Source organism: Sycon ciliatum, chromosome 9 (assembly GCF_964019385.1).
Source record: "Sycon ciliatum chromosome 9, ocSycCili1.1, whole genome shotgun sequence".
Classification (NCBI taxonomy): Eukaryota; Metazoa; Porifera; class Calcarea; order Leucosolenida; family Sycettidae; genus Sycon; species Sycon ciliatum.
Genome location: NC_088651.1, coordinates 27,720,470 through 27,746,364, shown reverse-complemented (window position 1 = coordinate 27,746,364; position 25,895 = coordinate 27,720,470). Strand labels below are relative to the sequence as shown.

Here is a 25,895-nt window from a genome sequence, read left to right as displayed (position 1 = left end):
GTCAGACCAGTGATGGCATACTGCACTGCCAAAACTAGCCTTCATGTATTTTTCGTGACGGATACACAAGCAAATTCAAATATACCAACGAAAAGAGCTGTTGTACATGTGGCTGCGCTTGTGTCTCTTCGTTGTACATGCGGGTGCACGTGTAGCTCTTTGTCGTACATGCTGCTGCCTTTGTGTCTCTTTATTGCACAAACAAATTCTTCGTTATGTTTTCGTCCCGTGAGTAGTTTCGCGCTCTTGATTTGTTTTGCTCACGCGTGACTTTCCTTTCTTTTTGTTATGCATGACCACGATGACGTATTGGTGTGACGTGTTATGTGTACGTGACCACGTGACTGCGTGTCCACTAACTACATGACTGTGCAGACAGTAGGCTAGTGCATTTTAGCGATTCGCTCTCCTTGCTGTTCACTTCTTCTCCATTTCTGTTTTGTCGCTGCACTAGTTCCTTTTGTCACCATGCCACGTAAATGAAAGTCGTGGTCGCCATTTTTATGCATGTTCTTTGTGCGCAGCTGCCTGTGGATGCAGCTGCCTTTTTCTGTTGAAAATAGATCTTGTTTGAGAAAGAAACAAAGAAACAAACTTTCCAAATCAAGAAACGTTAAAGGGGAAGTTAAGGCAAAAATTAAAATTTCACCAGTTGTAGTCTCCGGGGTGCTGAGTCGAATGGTCTTGGTCCGAGAAAGCTGAGAGGCTCCCTTCCTACTTGAATCCCAATCGAACTCGCGCACTTCCACCGAAACTGGGTGACTGCGCCCTCCTAGATGGGGATTTGTATGCAAAATGTCACTAAAAGCGCCATTTCGTTCTTATAAAAGCACGGATGACCGCGATTGGCCCATATGTTGTACTCTTTTGGACGCTGAGTCGACTGGTTTTGATCCGAAAAGGCTGCGATGCAGGGTTCCTCCTTTTTCCCAATGGAACATGGTTGAACAAGCGGTCACGTGCTCCTGGGTGCCCAAATCACCTGGTCACGACGCCAGCAGGCGACAACTAGTTACTTTCACACCAACATGCCAAGGTTCAACTCGAGTTCAACTCGAGTGACAGGACTGCAGCCAAAAAGTCAAACAGGCTAGTAAGTTGTACCCTGCAGGCACGGTGACCAGGTGACTGGTGTACGCAGGAGCATGTGACCGCTTGCTCAACCATGTTCGAGTGGGAATAAAGGAGGAACGCTGCATCGCAGCCTTTTCGGACCAAAACCAGTCGACTCAGCGTCCAAAAGACTACAACATATGGGCCAATCGTGGTCATCCATGCTTTTATAAGAACGAAGTGGCGCTTTTAGTGACATTTTGCATACAAATCCCCATCAAGTAGGGCGCAGTTACCCAGTTTCGGTGGAAGTGCGCGAGTTCGATTGGGAAAAAAGAAGGAAGGGAGCGTCTCAGCTTCCTCGGGCCACGACCATTCGACTCAGCACCCCGAAGACTACAACTGGTGAAATTTTAATTTTTGCCTTAACTTCCCCTTTAATTGTCTTTCATGTCCGTTGAGTTGGGATTCTTATGATGTCGCGAGTCACGACTTGAAAATTTGGTGCCGAAACCCGCTTCTCAAAGTGATCGCCATGGCAACTTGCCTGAAAAGTGGCTTTTTAGACAGGATCTGGCGTAGTGTGGAATCGGCCTAAGTCCATCCTTGCGTACCCGATAAGCCGTCAGCTATATTGTGAAATTGCTGCTTGTTATTTCTGCTTTAATATTGTCCATTTAAATTACCTTAGTCGAATAGCAGTACTATTTTACTGAGGCGCTCGACTTTGAATGATTTTTGTTGGCGTAGTTTTCCCTGTAATAGATGTTAGAATAACTAGAGCTATACAAGTTGCGTGGGTTGTTGTTTTGCGTCATTAGACACCCTTAGCAAAAAACATTATGTTGTAACGGTATTATCGTAAGGGGGAAAATACCGTGATTTGGGTTCGACCTTTAGCAAGATGCACGCTATTTTTAGTACGCTGTTGCCACGAGAGTAGCTTTGATTTCGTGCGGTACAACCATTTTTGTCACCATATACGCCACTACGTGGTTCGCGGCTGTAGTTTTTATGGTGGGAGATCTGCGCCAAGCCAATGCTGGATTGTTCAATAGTAGACGCTCTGCAGAGCCTGGGAGCCATTGCCCATGACAGACCAGCATGGCGAGATCTATGCATGAGGGTCTGTGCATTGTGATATTCCGACAGATCCTGAAACAGTCAAACTCAGGAAATAGCACTATCATTATCACTCAGGCTGCAATATTCATAATTATAGACATATTCATAAATGACATATCTTCAATACCCATGAGCTACATTGTATTCTTATTATGATATAAGTATCATAATTATTATTATCATCGTTCTAGCTGATTTTTTCCCCTGTCATAGTCCTGTATATCATGTTTAGCATAAGCGAAGTTGTGGATCATGCTTGCATGGTCGACTCCAACGCGTACATGCAAGTAATAATAATAATAATAATAATAAATATACGCGATACAAGGTGATATGCGTACGGACTATGCAATATTTGGCCAAAACACGTACCGTTGGTCACAACGATAAATCAGCCCCCATAACGTTTATACGCTGCAGCTTCAACGCTATTTGGGTGATCAAGGTACGAGTACCGTAAAAATAGCGTTACCGTTGTTTGCTAAGGTTGTCTAGTGAAGCGCGGTTTGACCGTATTGCCCAATGGCCTTGCCAGGATCGTTATCAAACATACTCCCTCCGCCCAAGCAAAGTTTTCGCTTATCTTTTCACATTTTACTGATACATTCCAGGTTCTCAGAACGGCTTATAACGACTAAGAATGGGTTGAGGAGTCGTTGAACATCAAGAGAAACTCTCCAAGTCGAAACATGTAGAAGTCATCCTTTGTCATCAGCCGACGCAGCACTTGTTGTCGGGTAGTACTTCGCACTTTCCAGAAGCGCAAATATTTCGTATCGACACTTTTCCAAGCGCTTCACTCCTTCATGAGTACGATCGGTCGTGTTTCTTACCAGCCGAAGCTGACGAGCTCAGCGTCGCTTTGCAGGATCGTTCACGTTGACATCAGGCAAATGAGCTGGGTGAGTGACAACCCTGTCATCGAAGCCTTTCTTTTCCGCCTGTTTTGCCCAGTGCCGATTCTGGTTCGTTTGCAGTATGTGGGCGAGCATCGCTGAGTGGCTTTCTCAGCTTCAAGCTCACGTGCATTTTACCGTACACACATCTTGTGCCGGATGCAATCAAGCACGCTGGCTTTTCGCAACATGACACCTCTGCTCTGTACTCCAGTGGTACTCTAGCAGCCAGCCACCCACCTTGACCAGTGACTGACTTCGTGTCTTTTTACCAGTTCACTCGCGTTCAACACGCTCTACTCTAGGTGTTTCTTTACTCTTTGCCGACTTGTTTGGAACTGGTACGCCTGAACCAGCAGATTTGTGTGATGGTGAAGTGCACAAGATGCAAAAATTACTGTCAGACACCTGTCATTGGGCTGAAGGAGAGAAGCTAAAATTTTGCCTGCGCGGAGGAAGTAGGTGTACATCCACCAACGTTCTTCATAGCTAAGACTTTCAGCCCGTCTGTGTGTGTGTTGTGTTGGTTGTGTGTGTATATGTGTGTTTGTGTTTGTGTTTTTGTGTGTGTATGTGTGTGTGTGTGTGTGTGTGTGTGTGTGTGTGTCACGCATTGCTGGAGTATCGAGGGCCTTCGGGGCGCTGCGTCGTACAGTAGGGAGGTTTAGTTCCCACGTAACGGAAACGCGTACGTGGGTGATCCACGTAAAGTGGATGAAGGGCACCCACGTTGCAATGTTGTGTTTAGTCACACGGAACAAACAAAAGCATAAAGCGAAAGGCCCAAACCTGGTCAAAGACGAAGCTACCCGGGCCTAAGAAGCTCATCGAATATTTTGATTTCGTGCTTCGGAAACTTCTTCAGGTGAGCACCCTCACAGCTTGCACAATGCGCTCCATTCTAATTTTCACCCACGTTCTGGCGGAACGTGGGTGAGCCTCCATACACGGCATGTCGTGAGTCAGAAAACGTCTGTACGTGGGTCACTGAGTATCACGTGGTACACCCACGTAAAGTACCCACGGATTACGTGGGACTAAACCTCCCTAGTGTCCGTGGACCGCAACCTATCAGTTGCCACTAAGTGCCAGGTGTATGAGGCATGTGTTGTATCCCTGCTGCTCTACTGCTATGAGTGCTGGGTGCCGCTGAGCCGGGATGTAGCCACCCTCTCGACATTCCATATGAGATGTATCCGTTCGATCCTGGGCATCACTCAACTTGACATCTGGACATCCCGTGTGACTAACACAGAGGTTCTGGCAATCTGGAACTCTGCCAGACAAGACGATCTACCGACCCGGCTCCTGCGTCACCGAATGGAGTGGCTTGGTCATCTTTGCAGAATGGAGGAGGAGCGTACTCCGCGTCAGCTACCGTTTGGCGCCCTCTTGCCGACCCGTCCTGCCTGTGGCCCTCGGAAGAGGTGGCGTGACGCCGTGGGAGTGGGTGTTCGATGCCTCGACCTGGGCGATGAGGAATGGTTTGACCTGGCACAAGAGCGCAGTGAATGGCGAGGGGCGTACTCCAGCGTTGCATCATCTGGACCATGCCCGCAACCACGAACACCATGCGCAGTCTCTGGCCGGTCACTGTCGAAGAGTGGGATGGCCCGACACAAGTGAAAAGAGGAGCGCAGCAAGCCGATCGCAGATCAGATTGGGAGCAGGAAATGCCTGGCGTGTAAGAGATGGTTCAGGAGCGCCGGAGGCCTCGCTGTCCATAAGTGTCGACCTGACGACAATCGTTCTACAGGCACAGTGGCGGACCCTCCTTTGTCTGCGCCCAACTCGGCTGCAGCAGTACGAGTGCCGGCGAGGACTCAGCTAACACTACCCTGCTGCCAGGCTCATTGCAGCGCATGTGGCAGATGCTGCCGATCAAAGAGGGGTTTCCAACTCCACAGCTGCGTAAAGTATACCCGAACTCTCGTTGGCCGCTAGCCTGCGGAGCGCGCTGCGTACCATATTCAACGACCTACCCCATGTCTGTCGGCCCCTCGTATGGGGGGACATGTGACCGTTTTACGGCAATGTTCAGGGTAGAACAGGACAGGTGTGTGTGTGTGTGAGTGTGTATGTGTGTGTGTGTGTTTGTGTGCGGACAGACAGACGGGGCAGGCATCGCTGTTCAAGGGTGGCGCATAAACCAACAGCAGAGGAGCGCTCAGCCTTCCAGCACGTGTGCATATGCGGCAAGCGGATGCGACTACCCGTGCACCTGGAGCGTCATCGGGAGTCGTGTCCTCTCTCTCTCTCTTCTCAAGTTTCCCAGTGATGGGATCACGTGACCCTTTTGCGGCAGTGACTCTACAGGACAGGACAGGTTTGTGTGCGTGTGTGTGTGTGTGTGTGTGTTGGTTGTGTGTGTTTGTGTGTTGTGTTGGTTGTGAGCACCTTCCCTCCCTGTGGTGCACACTTACCGACAATGCAAAGATAGTTCCGAATCATTCTCGTCTTGGCGCCCTCAGCTATCGACGGTCTTGATCTAGCTCTTCCTTCATCAAGGCTGAAGAAACTTCTATCTCCATATACGGCCCAAAATGGTCCCCACTCAAATACACGGGATGCCGTCAACACGTCATCGATTGTTGCAGGTAGTCTTCCATTTAGTTTTTTACAGTCACTTTTAGCATCATTCAGGGATGCCAAACCTCGCCTGTCAATTGCATATACAGATTCACGAACCCAGCTGATTGTTGCTGTGGAACAAGAGAAATACCAAGAACATTCACTTTTAAATAACAATCGAGGAGACAAAAGTCGTAATATAGCAATGAATAAAATTAATTATGCACTCATAACTCATAACTCTTAACTCATTTCCATAATTATGTCCTTTTCCTTTCTACTTTCATAACCATGTATAAAACAATAATTTAAAATGAAAAAAATGAAGCTGAGGTGCTGCCGCTTGCGATCCCTGTCCCATTGCCTCCTCCTGATCCTCCGCCGGCGGTTCTTGCGGCGGTGGAGCTTGCCAGTGGCAGGCCACAAACAACACCAACAGTGATCGCAACACTACAATTACCGACTCAAAAAGACCCACCTTGGGTATGACCAGCTCCCACACCAACACCAACAACGCAATCTACAGCAACCACAACTAATCCACCATGCAATCCCACTATTGAAAGACCAAGACGATCAACAGCCAAAGCAACAGAAGCTACGCATTCAACTGGCAAGGACGAATGGAGGGACGTGACAGCAGATTGACGGCCGAGTCAAGTTCAATGGACCGGACCAGGCGGGATGGACGAAACAGAGAGAAAGCAGAGGAATCGGAGGATGAAACGGATGGCAAAGGAAGCAGTGAGTCGGAGAGCGATGAGGAGAGCGGTCGTGCGAGTGTCGGTGCGAGTGTTGGTGCGAGTGTCGGTGCGAGTGTCGGTGTTGTGTGTAGGTTTCGTGATAAAAAGTCTTCAGTGTAAAATCATCTGCTAGCTATTCCTGATTGTTGCAATTCATATTTCGACTCTTCTTTCACTGTATTGTGCCGTGGTTGTCATGGTAACGGACTACAATTAAAAGTTTTGGAAGCCATTTATCAGCGTCTGCACACCCCTAATTTGTGTGTACAGAAAGATAGTATAATTACTTTGAAATTGTTCAAGTAACGTGTCGTGTTTGGTGTGGCCAAGCTTGGCCGTTAATGTTCCAGGTGAAATGTACTGCTGTTATGTGTGATCACTTTGTCCTTCCTTCTTTCTTTCTCTTGTTTGTTCATTTTTCATTTGTAAGTTTATTGCTAGCACACGCATTCATGATTGCTCTCGCTGTTATTGTTAAAATTTACACTTGTAAATTTCACTGCTGTTGTTCTTAGTGTTATTTCTCTCACTTAGATATTAGAAACTAACTCTTCTCCTCCATGCGCTCTAAAGCCGACCATTGCTACCCTCGGTAGCCATTACTCACAACAATAACGTCAAACAACGAAGGGGTCACGGGTAAAACATTTCCTTCTGACAGCTGTTTCACCTATCAAAGGCTCGTCAGAGAAGGTGATACTGATATTGTAATTGACATGGCATACTGATTTTATACGGTGTAATTATTATGGGCGCAAGAAAGAAACTAGGTAAGGTGTAACACTGAGAAGTTCCAAGAACATTCTCAAAGCCCTTGGTTCTAGGAAAATGGTCGGCTTTAGAGCGCATGGAGGAGGAGAGTTAGTTTCTTGTATTAATCAACAGCCAAAAGGTACCATTCAACAGTTTATTGATAACTTAGATATTAGTTCAACTTTGTTTCAGTGTCCTTTAGTACAACGACGATTCCTGATGAGTGTTGTACGAAAACTTGTTTGAATCCATATTTTTCTCTACACTATTTCTTCCTATTTTCATCGTTTTATTTCACATTGTCTCCACAGTTTTACATTGCATGAATATTATTATTATTATTATACGCATTCCCGCGGCAGCGTCAACCAAGCAGTTATGCTTGATCCACACGTTCGCTTATGCTGGACATTGAAACAAAGCAGATGTAGACAGCTCCTAGAGAATGGGGCTCTACAAAACCAATGATCGAAGTTAGTCCTTCAGTAACATGGAGCGTCATAAAATTGGTCTCATTGGAATGTCATCACTATTGTCTCCTCATGTAGCATCATGGTCAATGGGTGGCCAGATAATTATACGTATGAGGTTGAGTTGCCAGATAATTATTTAAAAGATTCAAATAGTAATATTATTATAGAATGGTTGTTATGAGTTTTTAAGGGTGCCATGGCTGTTTCTACTCGTGACGAGGGTGTGCACAAACACTCTTCACCAGCGCGTTCCATGCTGGACGGTCCACAGCAATCCGCTCCAGACGTCGCAAGTCCTCAACACTCCGCAGGTGCCCATTGTTCGACTGGGACAGATCGGTGTGGAGCTTTATTGGTAGTGTCACCCTCGGCCTCCCACGGTACCTCCCCTCGGGTGCCTGAAAGTATTGCTCCATGCTCAATCGTGCTGGCGTGTCCTTACCCAGGCGAAGCACATGCCCGAATAGACTCCAGCGTGAATTTCGGATCAAGTCCGACACCGGCTCCACTCCACATCGGGCATACAACGCCAAATTACTAATCTTTTGTGGCCATGTGATGCCGAGAAGTGACCTGAGTTGCCTTCTATGGAAAGCGTCCAGGGAGCGTTCGCTAGCAACCGTCAGGCCCCAGGTGCCTGAATTATAGAGAAGTATCGGCATGATAAAGGCGCAGTACAACCTCATACGCAGCGGCTCTCGGATCAGTCCTCGGCGCTTCCAAAGAGACCACATGGATCGGAAGGCAGCCTCGGCCAATTGCCTGCGACGTGTCACATCCTCAAGGTCGCCCAGGAGTGAGCCCAGCTTTCGGGATGTCCTCCAGCGCTCGTCAATTCTGTCTACAGATCGACCCAGCTCTGTCCACTCAGTTTTGGTGTTGTTGACTCACTGCCCGAGAGTGTGGTCTATGACCGGTTCGAGCTCTGTGAGCCATTGACGACTAAGGCTTATGAAATCAGTGTCATCTGCGTAGACAAGCTCAAATGGAATGTTGATGCTTTGATCCATTGGCGGTCTGTTTCGTGCCACCTGGGTGCTCCTCAGATCTCTCAGTGCTGCCTCTAAGTATATAACAAACAACACCGGGGAGAGAGAATCACCCTGCGGGGTGCCAATTGTAGTTTCAAGGGACTCTGATACTGCCCTGCCGATGCGTACCTGCAGAGTTGTGTTGGTCAACAGCACTCTAACCAGCCGAACATCATCCTCCGTCAGGAAAGACTCGAGAACTGTCAACAGTTTGTCACGATGTATACAGTCGAATGCTTTGGACATGTCGATTCCAAGAATGGTCATTTCCCGCCGATAATGCTGACATGTTGCTGCAAACCATCTGTGGCTCCAAACAAGGTCCGCTGTAGATCGGCCTGCTCTGAAACCACTCTGCGTCGGAGACAAGTGCTCACCGACTTTCGACGATATTCTTCGCAATGTAATAATGGAGAGCGTTTTGCGTAATGATGTAAGGAGGACAATAGGGCGCAGATTTCCAGGTGGTCCAACCGTCTTTCCTGGTTTCTGCAACGGTACCAGTGTGCCACATCCCAGGTCAAGGTGCTGGTGAGTTGTAAACATGCTGTTGAACAGACAGGCAATGTGAGGTGCCAGGTTTTCTCTTCCATATTTCAAGAGTTCGCCTGGGACTCCATCTGGGCAAGGGGACCTTCCATTATTCAGTTTTTTTAGTGCGTTGGAGACCTCAGCAGATGAGATTTGTCTTTGGAGGCTTCTTGGGCGACCGGTGAATGGTTCGACGCCTGCATCCACATTCCCACGAAACTGGTCATGGAAGTGGCTCCGGACCGCAGATGCCGCCTCCTGGTCATCGGCTATGAAGCGACCCTTCTGGTCATGTACAATGGGCTTTCGGCTTGGCTTTCTGGTCATCAGCTGGACTGCTTTGAACATCCGTGCTCCATTCTTCAACCTCTCGACTTCCGCTGCTCTCTCTTGCATAATTTTCTCTGCATTGTCTCGGCATTTTGTTCTTATAGCGTGAAGGATTCTGTTTCGTTTCGTCTTGAGAGATGCTTTGGTGTCAGGGTTGTTAGTGCTACCAATGCTGATCCGCAGTGATCTCTGTTCCAGGGACAGCAGCTCAATTTCATGATCTGGTGCTTTGCGACGAGTTTTCTGCTGGACTGTGCCAAGGACATCACCTGCTGCACTCCTGACCACTTCCATAAGCCTCCGGGATCTTTCCTGCAGGCCGGTATTGCCTTGGACCTGATCGGCAGCTAGCAGCTCACTGGCCAACTTCTCAGCATATTCCTCTTGGACTTGTCCTTCGGCTAGTTTGAATGTGTTGAACTTAGGCGCCTGCAGATCATCTTTCTTCCTCTGTCCAAATATTCCATATAGCCTCTGGAGGTCCAACCGCGCAACAACGAGCCTGTGGTCAGACGAGAGGGTGCATCCACCATAGCTACGACTGTCAAGGAGAAGCCGCCTCTGGGTAGATTTACACAGCACGTAATCTATTTGGTTATACACAGGAACAGTAGCTCCACTGGCTCCATCCCTGCGATGTCCTGTCCAAGTAGTCACATGCCTTGCATTATGCTGAAAGGCAGTGTTACAGATGAACAAGTCACTAGCATGGCAAAAGTCTATCAGGCTTTGGCCACTCAGGTTCCTTTTCCCTCTACCCTGCCTCCCACAACATGTTTCTCTTGCATCCGACTTTTTCCCAACCTTAGCATTGAAGTCTCCAGCGAAGAGGACGATAGCTGACGATTTTATTTGATTATATGCACTATTCAAGTCGGAATAGAATTTGTCCAATTCATCAGCGTCGCGGGCAACTAACGAAGACGTTGGTGCGTACACATTGATAATGGCGAGAGTGGATGCCTTGGTGCCTCCATTGCCCGCCCGTGAAGGCAGGTTGATAGTCAGCACAGCCACTCGGTTGTTGTTGTTGTTGTTTGGCTTTATTTAAAGTGGAGTTCCAAAACAGGCCTAAACCTAATGACAATGGTCCCACTGATAATAAGAGAAAAGAAAATATAATCATAAGCGGACAAACAGAACCAAGAAGAAGATACAGCTGTAGTTAGATAACTAATATGAGCACGGCAGCAGGGGAAAAAAAGTCACAAGCACGGCAACCGGGAAGAAAGGAGTGAGTGAGTGAGTGAGAGAGAGAGAGAGAGAGAGAGAGAGAGAGAGAGAGAGAGAGAGAGAGAGAGAGAGAGAGAGAGAGAGAGAGAGAGAGAGGTAGTGAAGCAGATGAGTTCATCCTAGTTGACGGTACTGCCTAACAGAAAGGCCAGGCTTAGCGATTTGAAAGTGGAGCGCTTTCTTTCGAGGCGTGCTGTGTCTGGGAGCTGGTTCCACAGGATAGCTCCAGCATGGCTAATGCGCTTAGCTGAGGATGCAGTGGGGGAGACAGGAATGATGAGTAACTTGCTGTTCCCTCCTCGTGTTCGGAGAGAGGGACTACGGGTGAAAAAGCTTGCAAACAGAGTACTTGAAGATTTGTTCAGGCAGCGCCAAATGAATACAAGGATGTGCATGTGGGTGTATATGCTGAGGGTATGGGCATTCATGCGTTCAAGTAAGGGAGCCGTGTGAGTGCGAGGGGCTGCCCTGCACACCGAGCGAGCCGCACGTTTGAACAAACTATTTAGGCGCTTATCCTGATAAGACGATAAGAAAGGGGCATAGGCAGCAGATGCATAGTCAAATTCTGATAGTATAAAGGACCTGAAAAACTGAACACGGCAAGAAAAAGGCAAACATGCTGCACTTCGATTTAGTAGCCCAATCTTAGCGGCAACGCGGCGTGCAACATGGCTTGTCATGGTGTTCCAGCTCATGTCTGAGTCGAAATGTAGGCCAAGATACTTGGCCGTTTTCACAACAGGCAGCGTCTGCCCATTACAAATGACATGCAGCTCAAGTGCTTGAGATGGGGATGGGGGAATAGGCAATATCTGTGTCTTTCTTTCATTAAGAATTAAACCACGGCCCTTCAGCCAGGTGGCCAGGTGCTGAACAGCAGCTGAAAGGTGTGCAGAAACAGCTTCCGCAGACTCCCTGCTACATCGTATAGAGATGTCATCAGCAAACTGGATTGCTCCCACATTAAACGGTGATAGTTCTTCTGCTATGCCGCGGGCATAGACAATAAATAGCAGTGGGCCCAGTACCGACCCCTGGGGGACACCTGAGTAACTGGTGTACGGGAGACTTCTAGTCTGGCCAACCTGAACGTACTGTTCTCTATCAGAGAGGTAATCCACCAGCCAACAGAGTGCCGTGTCGCAGATGCCAAGTTCGAACAGATCTTGCACAAGAGTTTGATGTTTCACTTTATCGAATGCCTTTGACATATCAACAAAGGCTACACCTGTGTTGAGTCTGTTCATACGGGCCTCACAGATACCTTCCACAGCTAGCACTAGTGCGTCGGATGTAGAGTGGTGGGATCTGTAGCCGAATTGAGTTGGCGGGAATAAATTGCTCTGAACTAGATATCGTGTGAGTTGCTCGTGGACTATCCTTTCCAACACTTTGGATGCAATCGATAACAAGGACACTGGTCGATGATTCTTTGGCATGCTCGGATCTCCGCCTTTGAAGAGTGGCGATATCCTAGCACTTTTCATCTGGGCAGGAAATATGCCCTCTCTCAGGGACTTGTTAACTCGGTCCGACAAGCTCCAATATTTCTGAATTTGCGACGATAACGAAGACGACACAACAAATGCAAGCCCATAGTGGCGACATTGAGGTGCCAGGGCGATAAGTCGATAGCCGTCCTTCTCAGTGTCAAGGCTGCCAGTCAGCTTTGTTTCCTGAAGACAACACAAGTCGATACGATAGCTTTTTAGGTCGCGTCGCAAGGCGTCCTGACGGAAATTTGAGTTCAGCCCGCGGACGTTGAAGCTGCCTACGGCAAACGGCCTGCACTTCGGCTTTCTTCCGCCCATTCCCAGTATCCTAGCCAGTCGTCATGTCCAATAAATACAGAACTCTCCCGCTCCAAAGTGGAGGAGCAGGAGAGAGAGAGAACGCAACTTCCCTCAACCGAACTGAATATAGTATACACAAATGTCGATTCAGCTTGTCTCATTGATTGCGGTTATGAAAATAAATGTCCGGAACGTTTTCTTGTGAATATCATCAGCGGAACATCGTCACATGATAAGAATCACTTAACACCAGTTACAAGTCCTCTCTCGTTATAACGGGTCCGGCTAGCACATAAACCCCGTCAGTAGATGTAAATCTGAAATCTTTTTGATGGCCCAGTTTGTATACCTATTCATGCGCCTGTTTTGGGTAAGCAGAAAGAGCATGTTGCTGAAGTTAGGTTATATTCGTAGGTTGACACTTCTTCCAGGGCCTTCTCACCTTTGGTTATGTAATCTTGTTACCTTTGTGCGTTGCCTCTAGTGGTTATATTGCGCTTGTATCATGATTGTATGTGGTATTTCTAACATTATTTTTTTCTATTACTTAACTTCAGTTTCATTGATTGATATAATAATAATATAGCAATAAGTAGGACGAGCTGAAGTGACATTTGGATTACTTTATTAACAATGTAAGCGATGGAAACGATGCAAAAAACAATGTAAAGGGTAAGGAAGTTCAAAGTGATGTAAATCACCTTCCAACTGTTTAACCCACAATCTCACCTTCTCATAAATTTATCTCTTATTGGCGATGGTGCCATCGTGAGAATAAAGAATTCAAAAAAAGGAAGATACATGGATGAAGAAAAAGCGATGGAAAATAGATGATTCGAACAAGTTTTCGTACAACACTCTTCAGGAATCACCGTTGTACTAAAGAACAAAATGAGAACAAAGGAAATAATATAGCAATCAAGGTAGGGTAGCAAGATACAATGACAGCACTGGAATATCGAGGTGTGATTTCTCACAAAAGCGTGCAGAAAACAAGGGTATACAAGTAGGAACTAAGCGTGACAAGTGTGTATCAGCAACAAAAAAAGTGAGAACGAATGATATTAATAAAAATATAACAAACAAGAAGGTGACAAACCACATTTAGGCACAAGTGGCAACAACGTTGCCACACTACACAAACGAACATTATTTGAACAATTGTAGGGTAATAACACTTTCTTTCTGGACACACAAATTCGGCTTATGAATGCGTTGACAAACAGCTTCCAAAACTTGTAACTGCAACAGATAACCATGCCGAGCACGGCACAAAACAGAAAAACAGGAATCGGAATAAGTACGGCAACAGTCAGTACTAGAGACCAAATGATTGTATACTGAAGACTTGTTATTACGAGACGCACGCACACAATCTCGACTCACACGCACAACCTCACACTCACTGTCACCCCCACTCAGCTCACCTTCTCCCTCACTGCTCAAACCAGAACCTGCTCCATCATCCACACCGGTTTGAATCTCCTCCTCACTTGCATCGTCCTGCGGCTCACCTTCACCATCAACGCCAGATGCAAATGCGGATACAAACTTACAGAGACGTCTGTCTCACCGTCCAGGAGCGACACTGACTCACGCTGCTATATGGTGTTCACGAGGTGTTTGTCGTGCTGGGAACGGAGCGTCTCTGTAAGTTTGTATCCCTGGTGATGTTTGTGCCTGGAGAGCACTATATAAGTGGTGCTCTTCAGGCACAATCTTCCTCAGCCTACTCAAGCTCAACTGATGAGGGGTGAATTCCACGAAACACTGTGTATTGAGCAGGGAGTGGTGCTTCTTGCAGGTTTGCCGAGTCGAAGGTTCGATGGACTTCTCGTGTGCTCTGGATGGCAGTCGTGAGTCAGTCAAGTGTCAAGTAAAGTCGGCGGAATAGCGCGAGCTCCGGTGTGGGGAGCAAACCATTTCTTACAAATCATCGCCGAAGTCGCAACCACTACTTCGTACTGTTGTGCCCAGCGCGGGCTTGCGACTAGTTGGTTTGGAGGTGACAGCGTTGCGAATGACCGAGGGTCCTCGACATCTGTCTCACCGTCCAGGAGCGACACTGACTCACGCTGCTATCTGGTGTTCACGAGGTGTTTGTCGCGCTGGAAACGGAGCGTCTCTGTAAGTTTGTATCCCTGGTGATGTTTGTGCCTGGAGAGCACTATATAAGTGGTGCTCTTCAGGCACAATCTTCCTCAGCCTACTCAAGCTCAACTGATGAGGGGTGAATTCCACGAAACACTGTGTATTGAGCAGGGAGTGGTGCTTTCTTGCAGGTTTCCCGAGTCGAAGGTTCGATGGACTTCTCGTGTGCTCTGGATGGCAGTCGTGAGTCAGTCAAGTGTCAAGTAAAGTCGGCGGAATAGCGCGAGCTCCGGTGTGGGAAGCAAACCATTTCTTACAAATCATCGCCGAAGTCGCAACCACTACTTTGTAATAATATTAATAATAATAATAATAATTTGAAACTCGGGTATTGAGCCAATAATAAAAGTAGAAAGGAAAAGGACATAATTATGGAAACGAGTTAAGAGTAACTCTCCACCACTGTAACTAGATACTATATACAGTCAGAAAGTGCAACAACTAGGCACAAAACTGACAGAGTACTGAGACATTCGACGTCCTGACACCTAGCTTCAACACATCTCCGTAGCGCTAACCGACAGCCTTCCAACTTGGAAGGTTCAAGGTTATGGAAAGACCAAAGAGGGGAAGGCAAGCGCAACGAAAACGAGCACAAGCTACAGTCTCAACGGAACAAAGAATGTCGATTGTCACTGGACGATGACGAGACCAGTAGGCGATTTGACAAAGCGGTCTAACTACAATTCGAAGCAGCAAAGCAGCACACCACCCAACTTGGGTGGGTCAAAAATATCAAAGATAAGTTAAGAAGGGGGAAGCTTTGCGAGAACAAATTGTACAAGTCGAAGTCTAAACTCCTACAGTACTCCTCATGCCTGACATTGTGATGGACTAGTTGACTACAAAACAAGTTGTTTCACACGACGTACGTTTCGCCGTATGGTTCGTGACGGCTCATCAGGTGTGCAATTTGAAACTCGGGTATTGAGCCAATAATAAAAGTAGAAAGGAAAAGGACATAATTATGGAAACGAGTTAAGAGTAACTCTCCACCACTGTAACTAGATACTATATACAGTCAGAAAGTGCAACAACTAGGCACAAAACTGACAGAGTACTGAGACATTCGACGTCCTGACACCTGGCTTCAACACATCTCCGTAGAGCTGACCGACAGCCCCCCTTCTTAACTTATCTTTGATATTTTTGACCCACCCAAGTTGGGTGGTGTGCTGCTTTGCTGCTTCGAATTGTAGTTAGACCGCTTTGTCAAATCGCCTACTGGTCTCATCATCGTCCAGTGACAATCGACATTCTTTGTTCCGTTGAGACTGTAGCTTGTGCTCGTTTTCGTTGCGCTTGCCTTCCCCTCTTTGGTCTTTCCATAACCTTGAACCTTCCAAGTTGGAAGGCTGTCGGTTAGCGCTACGGAGATGTGTTGAAGCTAGGTGTCAGGACGTCGAATGTCTCAGTACTCCGTCAGTTTTGTGCCTAGTTGTTGTACTTTCTGACTGTATATAGTATCTAGTTACAGTGGTGGAGAGTTACTCTTAACTCGTTTCCATAATTATGTCCTTTTCCTTTCTAATAATAATAATAATAGCATATTTCGCGTAGTAGAGCACCAAATAAAGAAATTCAGTTTTTTCCGCTTCTGTCTTGTGAGCATCATCAGCAAGGGGTAGTAGCTGCTGATACTGATTTCTCCTCGGGTGTCGAGCTGTACAGTTTCTTCCAGTCTGTCTTGTCTGCTGCTTGTTGTCGGCACCTGGAAAGGTCTTCCATGGTCTTCATTGGCACACCCAGCTTATTCAGCTGAGCGACCAGACACTTGTGGCCAGTGTCAACCTTGGCCGTCTACATTGATATCCTTTAATAATAATAATAATAACAGCTCGCATGTACCCCATGGGTGAGATCTCCCATGGGGCTAACGCATCTGTCGGCAAAAAGAGCTAGAGAAAACGAGAAATACATGACATACTCATGTTACTGAATCTCAGCCGTTCCGTTCCCCGGGACGCAGGACACAAAGGACAAGACTTGTTTGTTACATTATTTATATTTACAAGACCGAAAGCAAACTGCTCCGACAGAGACGAACAAGAGACTGACAAAAGGACTCACGACTACAAAATCGCGCATGCTCATATCACACATACACGCGACTAGACAAGGACAGTTTGGGGAATGCAATCACACAGGAAAACAACACATCATTTTTCAACACACACCTTCTCCATTCTGTTATTAGAGAGGTTAAGTTTCACGTAAAAGTCTTACGTCCGTGAACTTTTACGTCAAAAAGTGAAAAAACTCATGTAAAATTTGACGTGTTTTACGTGAGTTGACTGTCCCGCACGTAAGTTCATGATGTGAGTTTTTGAAAGTTTCGCTTGGTTATCCCGACCGAATTTGTGTGAGTTTCCGGAATTTTATCGAGATTTATCGAGTTTGTTTGAAGATTTGATATTCGTGCAAACTAAACCCGAATCCTGCCAGGCAAAATTTCACGTCACGTCGCACGTGTAACTTAACCTCTAAAAATTACACGAAACGTGAGATTTGCACCGCGTTTTGAAAAAGGGCAAAAAACGTGTAACTTAACCTCTCTATTGCAGAGAAAACTACCTCGATTCCACCTTTGGTATCTGTTGCGAACCCTCTGGTTCTCTAAAATGTCAGGAACGAACGACCCCACATGGCATGAGGACAACTATTTATTCTCAACAGTATATTTCACTTCCATCGACTAACAATAATGAACAATGAATGAATAACTAACACTAAAACCACCAGGTAGTTATAGCGTGAAAATGACAGCGTATATGAGAAAAGCATACACATACCACATACAACAACAGCGCACACAGCAAAACCGCACATAGCGCATGTAGCGTATACTACGTCGAAAACATCAGTGGTACGGCGGAGTCGGGATACAGCTGCATTGGAACGAACACAATGTCACAAGCGAGAAGGCCTTTCACTCTCGAGAACTTGTGGTTTCACAACATTCTCCCCACCAAAGGGCTTCTCACCGCCGTACAACAACTCACAAGTCAAACGATTTGGGGCTTACTACGCGTTATCTGCTGCTGCGGTGGTGGCCATGGTAGAATATCACTAATGCCCACCACTTCGGCCAACTCAATTTCGCGAAGCTTGCCGCCCGTGGGCTGTCACACACGACATGGCTACCGGTCCACTTCGACGTGGGGCGGATGCTGCACCAGACAACACACAACCGATAATTTGACCAACCTTGCAGATCTGGGCTGTCACACACGACTCGGTCACTGGGCCACTGCCTCGTTGGGCGGAAGCTGGACCAGATAACATATATCTGATCTCTGTGTTCCACACAGTCTCGCTGCTCACTTCTTCCGTGCTAACCAGTATCGCCCTTCTCATGTCCTTAGCTTCTACGCCTTGCGCTTCTACGTCTTGCGCCTCTACGTCTTGCGCTTCTACGTCTTGCGCTTCTACGTCTTGCGCCTCTACGTCTTGTGCCTCTACGTCTTGCGCCTCTACGTCTTGCGCTTCTACGTCTTGCGTCTCTACGTCCTTCGGCCGAGACTCCAGCTGCTTCTGAGCGTCTCCGACCGATGTCGCCATGCACTGCACCGACGCAGTGGGCCTTGGATCTGATCCTCCCACTGGCTTCGAATACTCCTCCTACCCGTGCTATTCTGTAAGCAAAGTCTTCCACGCCTTGTCCGGCGTCCTTTCGCGTGAGGCAAGCAAATCTCCCTCATATTTACTGCTGGCGATGCGCTCGTTCATCTTCTTGAGCTTTTCGTCAAACTCTGTGCGGAGCGCACCCTCTTGCCGTCTAGCACTGCGCTCTTCAAACTCCTCGCTCTGTCGGAGCCTCTTCTCCACGTATTCTCTCAACCTATCGCCTTTAAATCCATACCGAATTCCGCTAGCGATAAAGCTGGCTTCAATGATCCATAGTTCCTGTGCCATGCTCGCTTCGTATCCTGGCGTGGTCGCCAAATGTTGTGAACCCTCTGGTTCTCTAAAGTGTCAGGAACGAACGACCCCACAAGGCACGAGGACAACTATTTATTCTCAACAGTATATTTCACTTCCATCGACTAACAATAATGAAATGAATGAATGAATGAACAACTGAATGAATAACACTAAAACCACCAGGTAGTTATAGCGTGAAAATGACAGCATATATGAGAAAAGCATACACATACCACATACAACAACAGCGCACACAGCAAAACCGCACATAGCGCATGTAGCGTATACTACGTCGAAAACATCAGTGGTACGGCGGAGTCGGGATACAGCTGCATTGGAACGAACACAATGTCACAAGCGAGAAGGCCTTTCACTCTCGAGAACTTGTGGTTTCACAACATTCTCCCCACCAAAGGGCTTCTCACCGCCGTACAACAACTCACAAGTCAAACGATTTGGGGCTTACTACGCGTTATCTGCTGCTGCGGTGGTGGCCATGGTAGAATATCACTAATGCCCACCACTTCGGCCAACTCAATTTCGCGAAGCTTGCCGCTGTGGGCTGTCACACACGACATGGTTACCGGTCCACTTCGACGTGGGGCGGATGCTGCACCAGACAACACACAACCGATAATTTCACGAACCTTGCAGATCTGGGCTGTCACACACGACTCGGTCACTGGGCCACTGCCTCGTTGGGCGGAAGCTGGACCAGATAACATATATCTGATCTCTGTGTTCCACACAGTCTCGCTGCTCACTTCTTCCGTGCTAACCAGTATCGCCCTTCTCATGTCCTTAGCTTCTACGCCTTGCGCCTCTACGTCTTGCGCTTCTACGTCTTGCGCTTCTACGTCTTGCGCCTCTACGTCTTGTGCCTCTACGTCTTGCGCCTCTACGTCTTGCGCTGCTACGTCTTGCGTCTCTACGTCCTTCGGCCGAGACTCCAGCTGCTTCTGAGCGTCTCCGACCGATGACGCCATGCACTGCACCGACGCAGTGGGCCTTGGATCTGATCCTCCCACTGGCTTCGAATACTCCTCCTACCCGTGCTATTCTGTAAGCAAAGTCTTCCACGCCTTGTCCGGCGTCCTTTCGCGTGAGGCAAGCAAATCTCCCTCATATTTACTGCTGGCGATGCGCTCGTTCATCTTCTTGAGCTTTTCGTCAAACTCTGTGCGGAGCGCACCCTCTTGCCGTCTAGCACTGCGCTCTTCAAACTCCTCGCTCTGTCGGAGCCTCTTCTCCACGTATTCTCTCAACCTATCGCCTTTAAATCCATACCGAATTCCGCTAGCGATAAAGCTGGCTTCAATGATCCATAGTTCCTGTGCCATTCTCGCTTCGTATCCTGGCGTGGTCGCCAAATGTTGTGAACCCTCTGGTTCTCTAAAGTGTCAGGAACGAACGACCCCACACGGCACGAGGACAACTATTTATTCTCAACAGTATATTTCACTTCCATCGACTAACAATAATGAAATGAATGAATGAATGAACAACTGAATGAATAACACTAAAACCACCAGGTAGTTATAGCGTGAAAATGACAGCGTATATGAGAAAAGCATACACATACCACATACAACAACAGCGCACACAGCAAAACCGCACATAGCGCATGTAGCGTATACTACGTCGAAAACATCAGTGGTACGGCGGAGTCGGGATACAACTGCATTGAAACGAACACAATGTCACAAGCGAGAAGGCCTTTCACTCTCGAGAACTTGTGGTTTCACAGCAGTATCCTTTAGTTCCGTATTTTTCCCCACTGATGATTGGAACGAGAAAATCGATTCTGGATGCCAATAATTATTATTGTTATTTTAAAAGTACACATACATGTGGAACAAGTAACGTAGTTGCGTGATGTCTGCGGCCTTCATTCTATTCATAGCTATACTGATAATCTGCCATTGAACGGTGAAACAAAATAAAATAAAATAATGAACAAGAAATAATAAGAAACGAATGTCAATAAGACAGTGGTACTAGATAAGGAATTATTCCAACAGTACAAGCGGATTTTTGACTTGAAGGTAACTTAAGAGCACATGAAAATGACTGTAGAAAAAGAGAAGAAACACATGAGAACGAGTTATGCAGCAACTTTCTGACCGTTTATCATCTTGTTACAGTCGTGGAAAGTTGCTGCATAACTCGTTCTCATGTGTTTCTCTTTTTTACATTTATTCCTGGCTCAGTATCCGAGTGAAAATGACTGTGTAATATTGAGTACATGATAATTGATCACCCGCAGATAACTTACGAACACATTTGTCGATATTCCACCACAGATTCCCAGCAGCTGCATTGCAATATGGGCCCCAATGCCTAATTGCCCTGTGGCCTGGTTTGCAAACAACTGAGCCATCCTTATAAACCTTGACGTAGCGGTCGGCAATGTTTCCCGCAGGCCTACAGCCTGTTGACAGCAAAGAGCATGAAATCAACTCAACATGATTAGATCACTGTGGTGGTATTATCATTTATTATTATTATTTGAAACTCGGGTATTGAGCCAATAATAAAAGTAGAAAGGAAAAGGACATATGGAAACGAGTTAAGAGTAACTCTCCACCACTGTAACTAGATACTATATACAGTCAGAAAGTGCAACAACTAGGCACAAAACTGACAGAGTACTGAGACATTCGACGTCCTGACACCTAGCTTCAACACATCTCCGTAGCGCTAACCGACAGCCTTCCAACTTGGAAGGTTCAAGGCTATGGAAAGACCAAAGAGGGGAAGGCAAGCGCAACGAAAACGAGCACAAGCTACAGTCCCAACGGAACAAAGAATGTCGATTGTCACTGGACGATGACGAGACCAGTAGGCGATTTGACAAAGCGGTCTAACTACAATTCGAAGCAGCAAAGCAGCACACCACCCAACTTGGGTGGGTCAAAAATATCAAAGATAAGTTAAGAAGGGGGAAGCTTTGCGAGAACGAATTGTACAAGCCGAAATCTAAACTCCTACAGTACTCCTCATGCATGACATTGTGATGGACGGCGAAACATACGTCGTGTGAAACAACTTGTTTTGTAGTCAACTAGTTTAACTAGTCAACTAGTACTATCATTATTTTTTATTATTATTATTGCAAGTAACGCCAAGTAATTACACAATGTATATAAACCAGCATTTGCCAAATGGAAGGAAGAATGAGGAACAAGCGGGAATGAGGTGCTTATGCGTGAGCAACTACAGAATATGCTGTTGCTGTATGCAATGTGAGAAATACAGTGGTTGAACGGGCATTATGAAAGTCTTTTTCATTTGTATGTTATGCTCAAGCCTTGTTTGGACATAGATCAGTATTTGCCTTATTGGGACATAGATCAGTATTTGCCTTGATTGGACATAGATCAGTATTTGCCTTGTTTGGACATGGATCAGTATTTGCCTTGTTTGGACATAGATCAGTATTTGCCTTGATTGGACATAGATCAGTATTTGCATCCCTTGTTTGGGCATAGATCAGTATTTGCCTTATTTGGACATAGATTTGACACGCAAGCACGCAATGGACATCTCGTATACTGTGTGGATTCATCTACAGCATGAACGTATCAGAATCATACACAAACAGCACAAGAATTGATGCTTCTCACTTGGCTTGAAGTATTTTGCCGATGGATTCGCTGAAGAGAAAAAAAACATAACCCAAAGGGAGAAACTCAGGTACGGGAATTCCCGCGATAGAACTTCCTAGATTTGTGTGTTCTTTTACCATCTTGGAAGGTGCTCAGAGCTCTAAGATGTGGCCCATAGATCACCCAATTAGTGTACAGTTTATTAAACCCATCAAGATATCATAATAGCACGAAAGATGTTGCAACATCGGCGGTGATTAGTGAAGACAGTGTCTGCTCTGAGCGTCGGAGCTCGCGCTTCCTGCTGACTGACTTGAAACTTGACTGACTCACGGCTGCGTCTGGAGTACGCCAGAAGCCAGTCGAACCTTCCACTCGGCAAACCTACAAGAAAGTGCCACTCACTGCTCAATACACAGTGTTTGGAGGAATTCACCCCTCATCAGTTGAGCTTGAGTAGACTAAATTAAGTAATATAATTTCTGCTCCAAGGACACTGCATTATGTAGTGCTCTCCGAGCCAAAACATCACCAGGGATACCAACTTACAGTGACAAAACATCACCAGGGATACCAACGTGCAGTGATGCTCCACTTTCTCCACTTTCTTTCAGGTTTGGGAAGTGGACAGTTCGACTGGCTTCTCGTGTGCTCCAGACACAGTCGTAAGTCAGTCAAGTGTCAAGTCAGTCGGCAGGAAGCGCAAGCTCGGAAGTTCGGAGCAGACACTTTCGTCACTGAGATATCTAATATCACACTAACCCTGGGTTTTGCTGAGCAATGCCTCATTAATGAAAAATTCAACTCGGATGGTGAGCCAATTAACCATGAATATGAAAAATTGTTGATTTTCTTAGTTGGAAAAGTAAGCTGACACTGAGTTTGGATTTGCATGTGCGTGGGTGTGTGAGAGAGTGTGGGCGTGAGTGTGTGTGTGTGTGTGTATGTGTATGTCATTCACTTTGTGCGTGAGTGTGTTCGAGTGGGTGTGAATGTGTTTTGAGTGTGTTTGATTGTGTGTGAGTATGTACGAGTGGCTGTGTGTGTGTGTTGGGAGAGGGGTGGGTGGGGGTGGAGTATGTGTGTTCTTGTATATGTGTGTGAATATGCGTGCCCATGTGTGTGTATGTGTGTGTGTGTGTGTGTGTGTGTGAATGTGCGCACACGCGCGTGTGTGTGTGTGTGTGTGTGTTTTGTTTGTTTGTTTAGCTTTATTTTACTTCACCAGAAGCACAGGCAAAATCTGCCTTCTCACTGGGCGTATTGCCACAGTTCTCGCAAAATGATGAAGGTGGTGATATAAGAAAAGGAGGAAGAGGAAAATACAATCATGAACAAGGCACAAAGAGAAGACGGAAACAAATCAATGAGGGAGTACTACAAGTAACGAATTTGAATTTGATGAATTTTTCATGAAAATAATGCAACGGATGGAAAGGTTCCAGGGTTGAGGGAATGTTGACAGTTATGCGTCTTTGAGATCTTAGGAGAGGGTAAGAGAGTTTAAGATATCGTTTGTAATTGCTTTCTTAAATGCAGAAGGAATTGTGATGGAGCGGACATCAGGCGGCAGGCAGTTCCAGTACACACTACCAATGAACTGAACAGTGGATCGACCGGAAGGACCCGGCAAAAACGGGACACGAAGCAGACGTGAAGCCTGACCCCGCGTGGCACGACCATTGACTAAATCAAAGAAAGTGCTGAAAAGACTACTGATCATTTCAGTACCAAGACATCTGTGAACAAAAAATAATAATTTTTGCTTATATATCTGAGTAAGAGTAAGAAGATCAAGTCGACAGAGAAGAGGGGATGATGGGGTAGTAGAAGGCACCTGGAAAACGGCGCGAATTCCGGATTTGAAAATCTTGACCAAGCGATCCAACAACTGCACTGTGAGGCAAGGATAGAAAGCCGTAGACGCATAGCAGAGATGGCTGCTGATCATGCTAATGAACCACGACCGTCTGGCTGATAAACTCAGAGCACGACCATGGCGCCAGAGCTGACCAATGGTCTGGGCAGTTCGCTTAGTCACGTTGTCCACATGCTGCTTCCATGACAGTTCGCAATCAATGACCACCCCAAGGTACTTGGAAGTAGGGGTAACCTTGAGTGCGTCCTGACCACAGAATACATCAGGAATGGCAGCTCTCTGTCCACGGGGCTGGATGACCATGACTTGCGTCTTCTTCGCATTGAGCAACAGCCCAATTTCAGCAAGCCAACGTGATACAGAAGTGGCAGCTGCACTAAGCTGTCGGCACACAGTGTTCAGATCGCTGTCGGAGAACTCTAGTATGATGTCATCTGCAAACTCTTGGTGGATGACTTGTTCAGGCAGGATGGCATCTAAGTGGCGCGTGTATAGAACAAACAGCAAGGGACCAAGTACACTGCCCTGTGGCACACCACGGGAACAATGCACTGACGAGGAGACTGAGTTTGCAATTCGGACTTGTTGACTTCTTTCAGTCAGATAGCTACAAAACCATTGTAGAGCACTAGATGAGATACCAAGGGAGTGCAACTCAGAGACGAGTCGTTCATGCTGCACCCGATCAAAGGCTTTACTCATATCTACCATGACGATGCCCGTGAAGCGGCGATGTGAGCGTGCAAGCACCCACCTGTTGACGGCAAGCACAAGTGCATCCTCCGTCGAGTGACACTTCCGATACGCAAACTGAGTCTTTGGATAAAGTTCATGCGCTGTGAGATATTCCACGAGCTGCTTTTTCACAAAGTGTTCGAGAATACGAGATATAATCGGCAATAAGGATACTGGGCGGTAGTTAACTGGCACTGTGGGGTCTCCTGACTTATACAAAGGACTAATAAACGATCGCTTGAACATCATTGGTACTGTTCCAGTGGACAGTGATCCGTTAATGATATCCGTGAGTGGCCCAGCAAGGCCATCGGCACATTCCCTCAACACTAAACCAGGAACGCAATCACTGCCCGTGGCCTTCGCGGGATTTATGCACTTCAGACAAGCTTTCACATCACTCACCGGCACCAGTTCAAATTGCAGAAAGCTAGACGCTGGCATCGGTCCACTTGGTGGTGTTAGCGTGGATGGTCGGTCTGGGTCATGCACAACATCCCCAAAGGTTTTGCTCAGGTCCTCAATGTCGGCTTGAGGTTCTTGACGCTGCTTAGCACGGCCTGTGACGATGTTCATAACTGACCACAACTTTCTCTGATCACGAGTTGCACACTGATTCATGAAGTAGGCATTACGTAGACGGCGATCCAGTTTCCTTGCAGTAGAGCGGGCCTGACGGTGGAGCTCACGCAGATCCGCATTGCCTTTGTCGCTCATCAACCGGCGATGGAACTGGTTTCGCTCACGTACCGCGGCAACTAGCTCCGATGTTAGCCAGGGGCAAGGACGTTTCTCCTGTCGGCGCCGATGAATCAATGGTGCATGCACATCCAGGGTAGATATGATAAAGGTGGTAAGACTCTGCACAGCATTTTCAAGATTTCCGGTGAAGGTACAAGTCGCTAGATGATGGTTCAAGTCCTCATTGAATGTGTTCCAATTTATCCCATGGAGTCGCCTACCTTGGCGTTTGGCGGCTGGGTGTCCAGAATATGCCTTTCCCATGCCAAAGCCAGGCATATGGGCCAGGATGGCAAAATGATCGCTCATATCAACATAGACA

The 25,895-nt window shown here is 46.9% G+C and overlaps 1 protein-coding gene across 1 annotated transcript in view; it reads right to left on the bottom strand.

Annotated features, from left to right (window-relative positions):
* LOC135824966 (uncharacterized) overlaps nucleotides 1-25,895 on the bottom strand; it is a 76,110-nt gene that overhangs the window by 17,690 nt on the left and 32,525 nt on the right. Inside the window, exons 7-9 of the mRNA XM_065337704.1 lie at nucleotides 22,237-22,266; nucleotides 20,886-21,041; nucleotides 5,498-5,776 (exon numbers count right to left, since the gene is read on the bottom strand). Coding sequence (XP_065193776.1) covers nucleotides 5,498-5,776; nucleotides 20,886-21,041; nucleotides 22,237-22,266 — 465 coding nt within the window. The remainder of the gene's footprint in view (nucleotides 1-5,497; nucleotides 5,777-20,885; nucleotides 21,042-22,236; nucleotides 22,267-25,895) is intronic.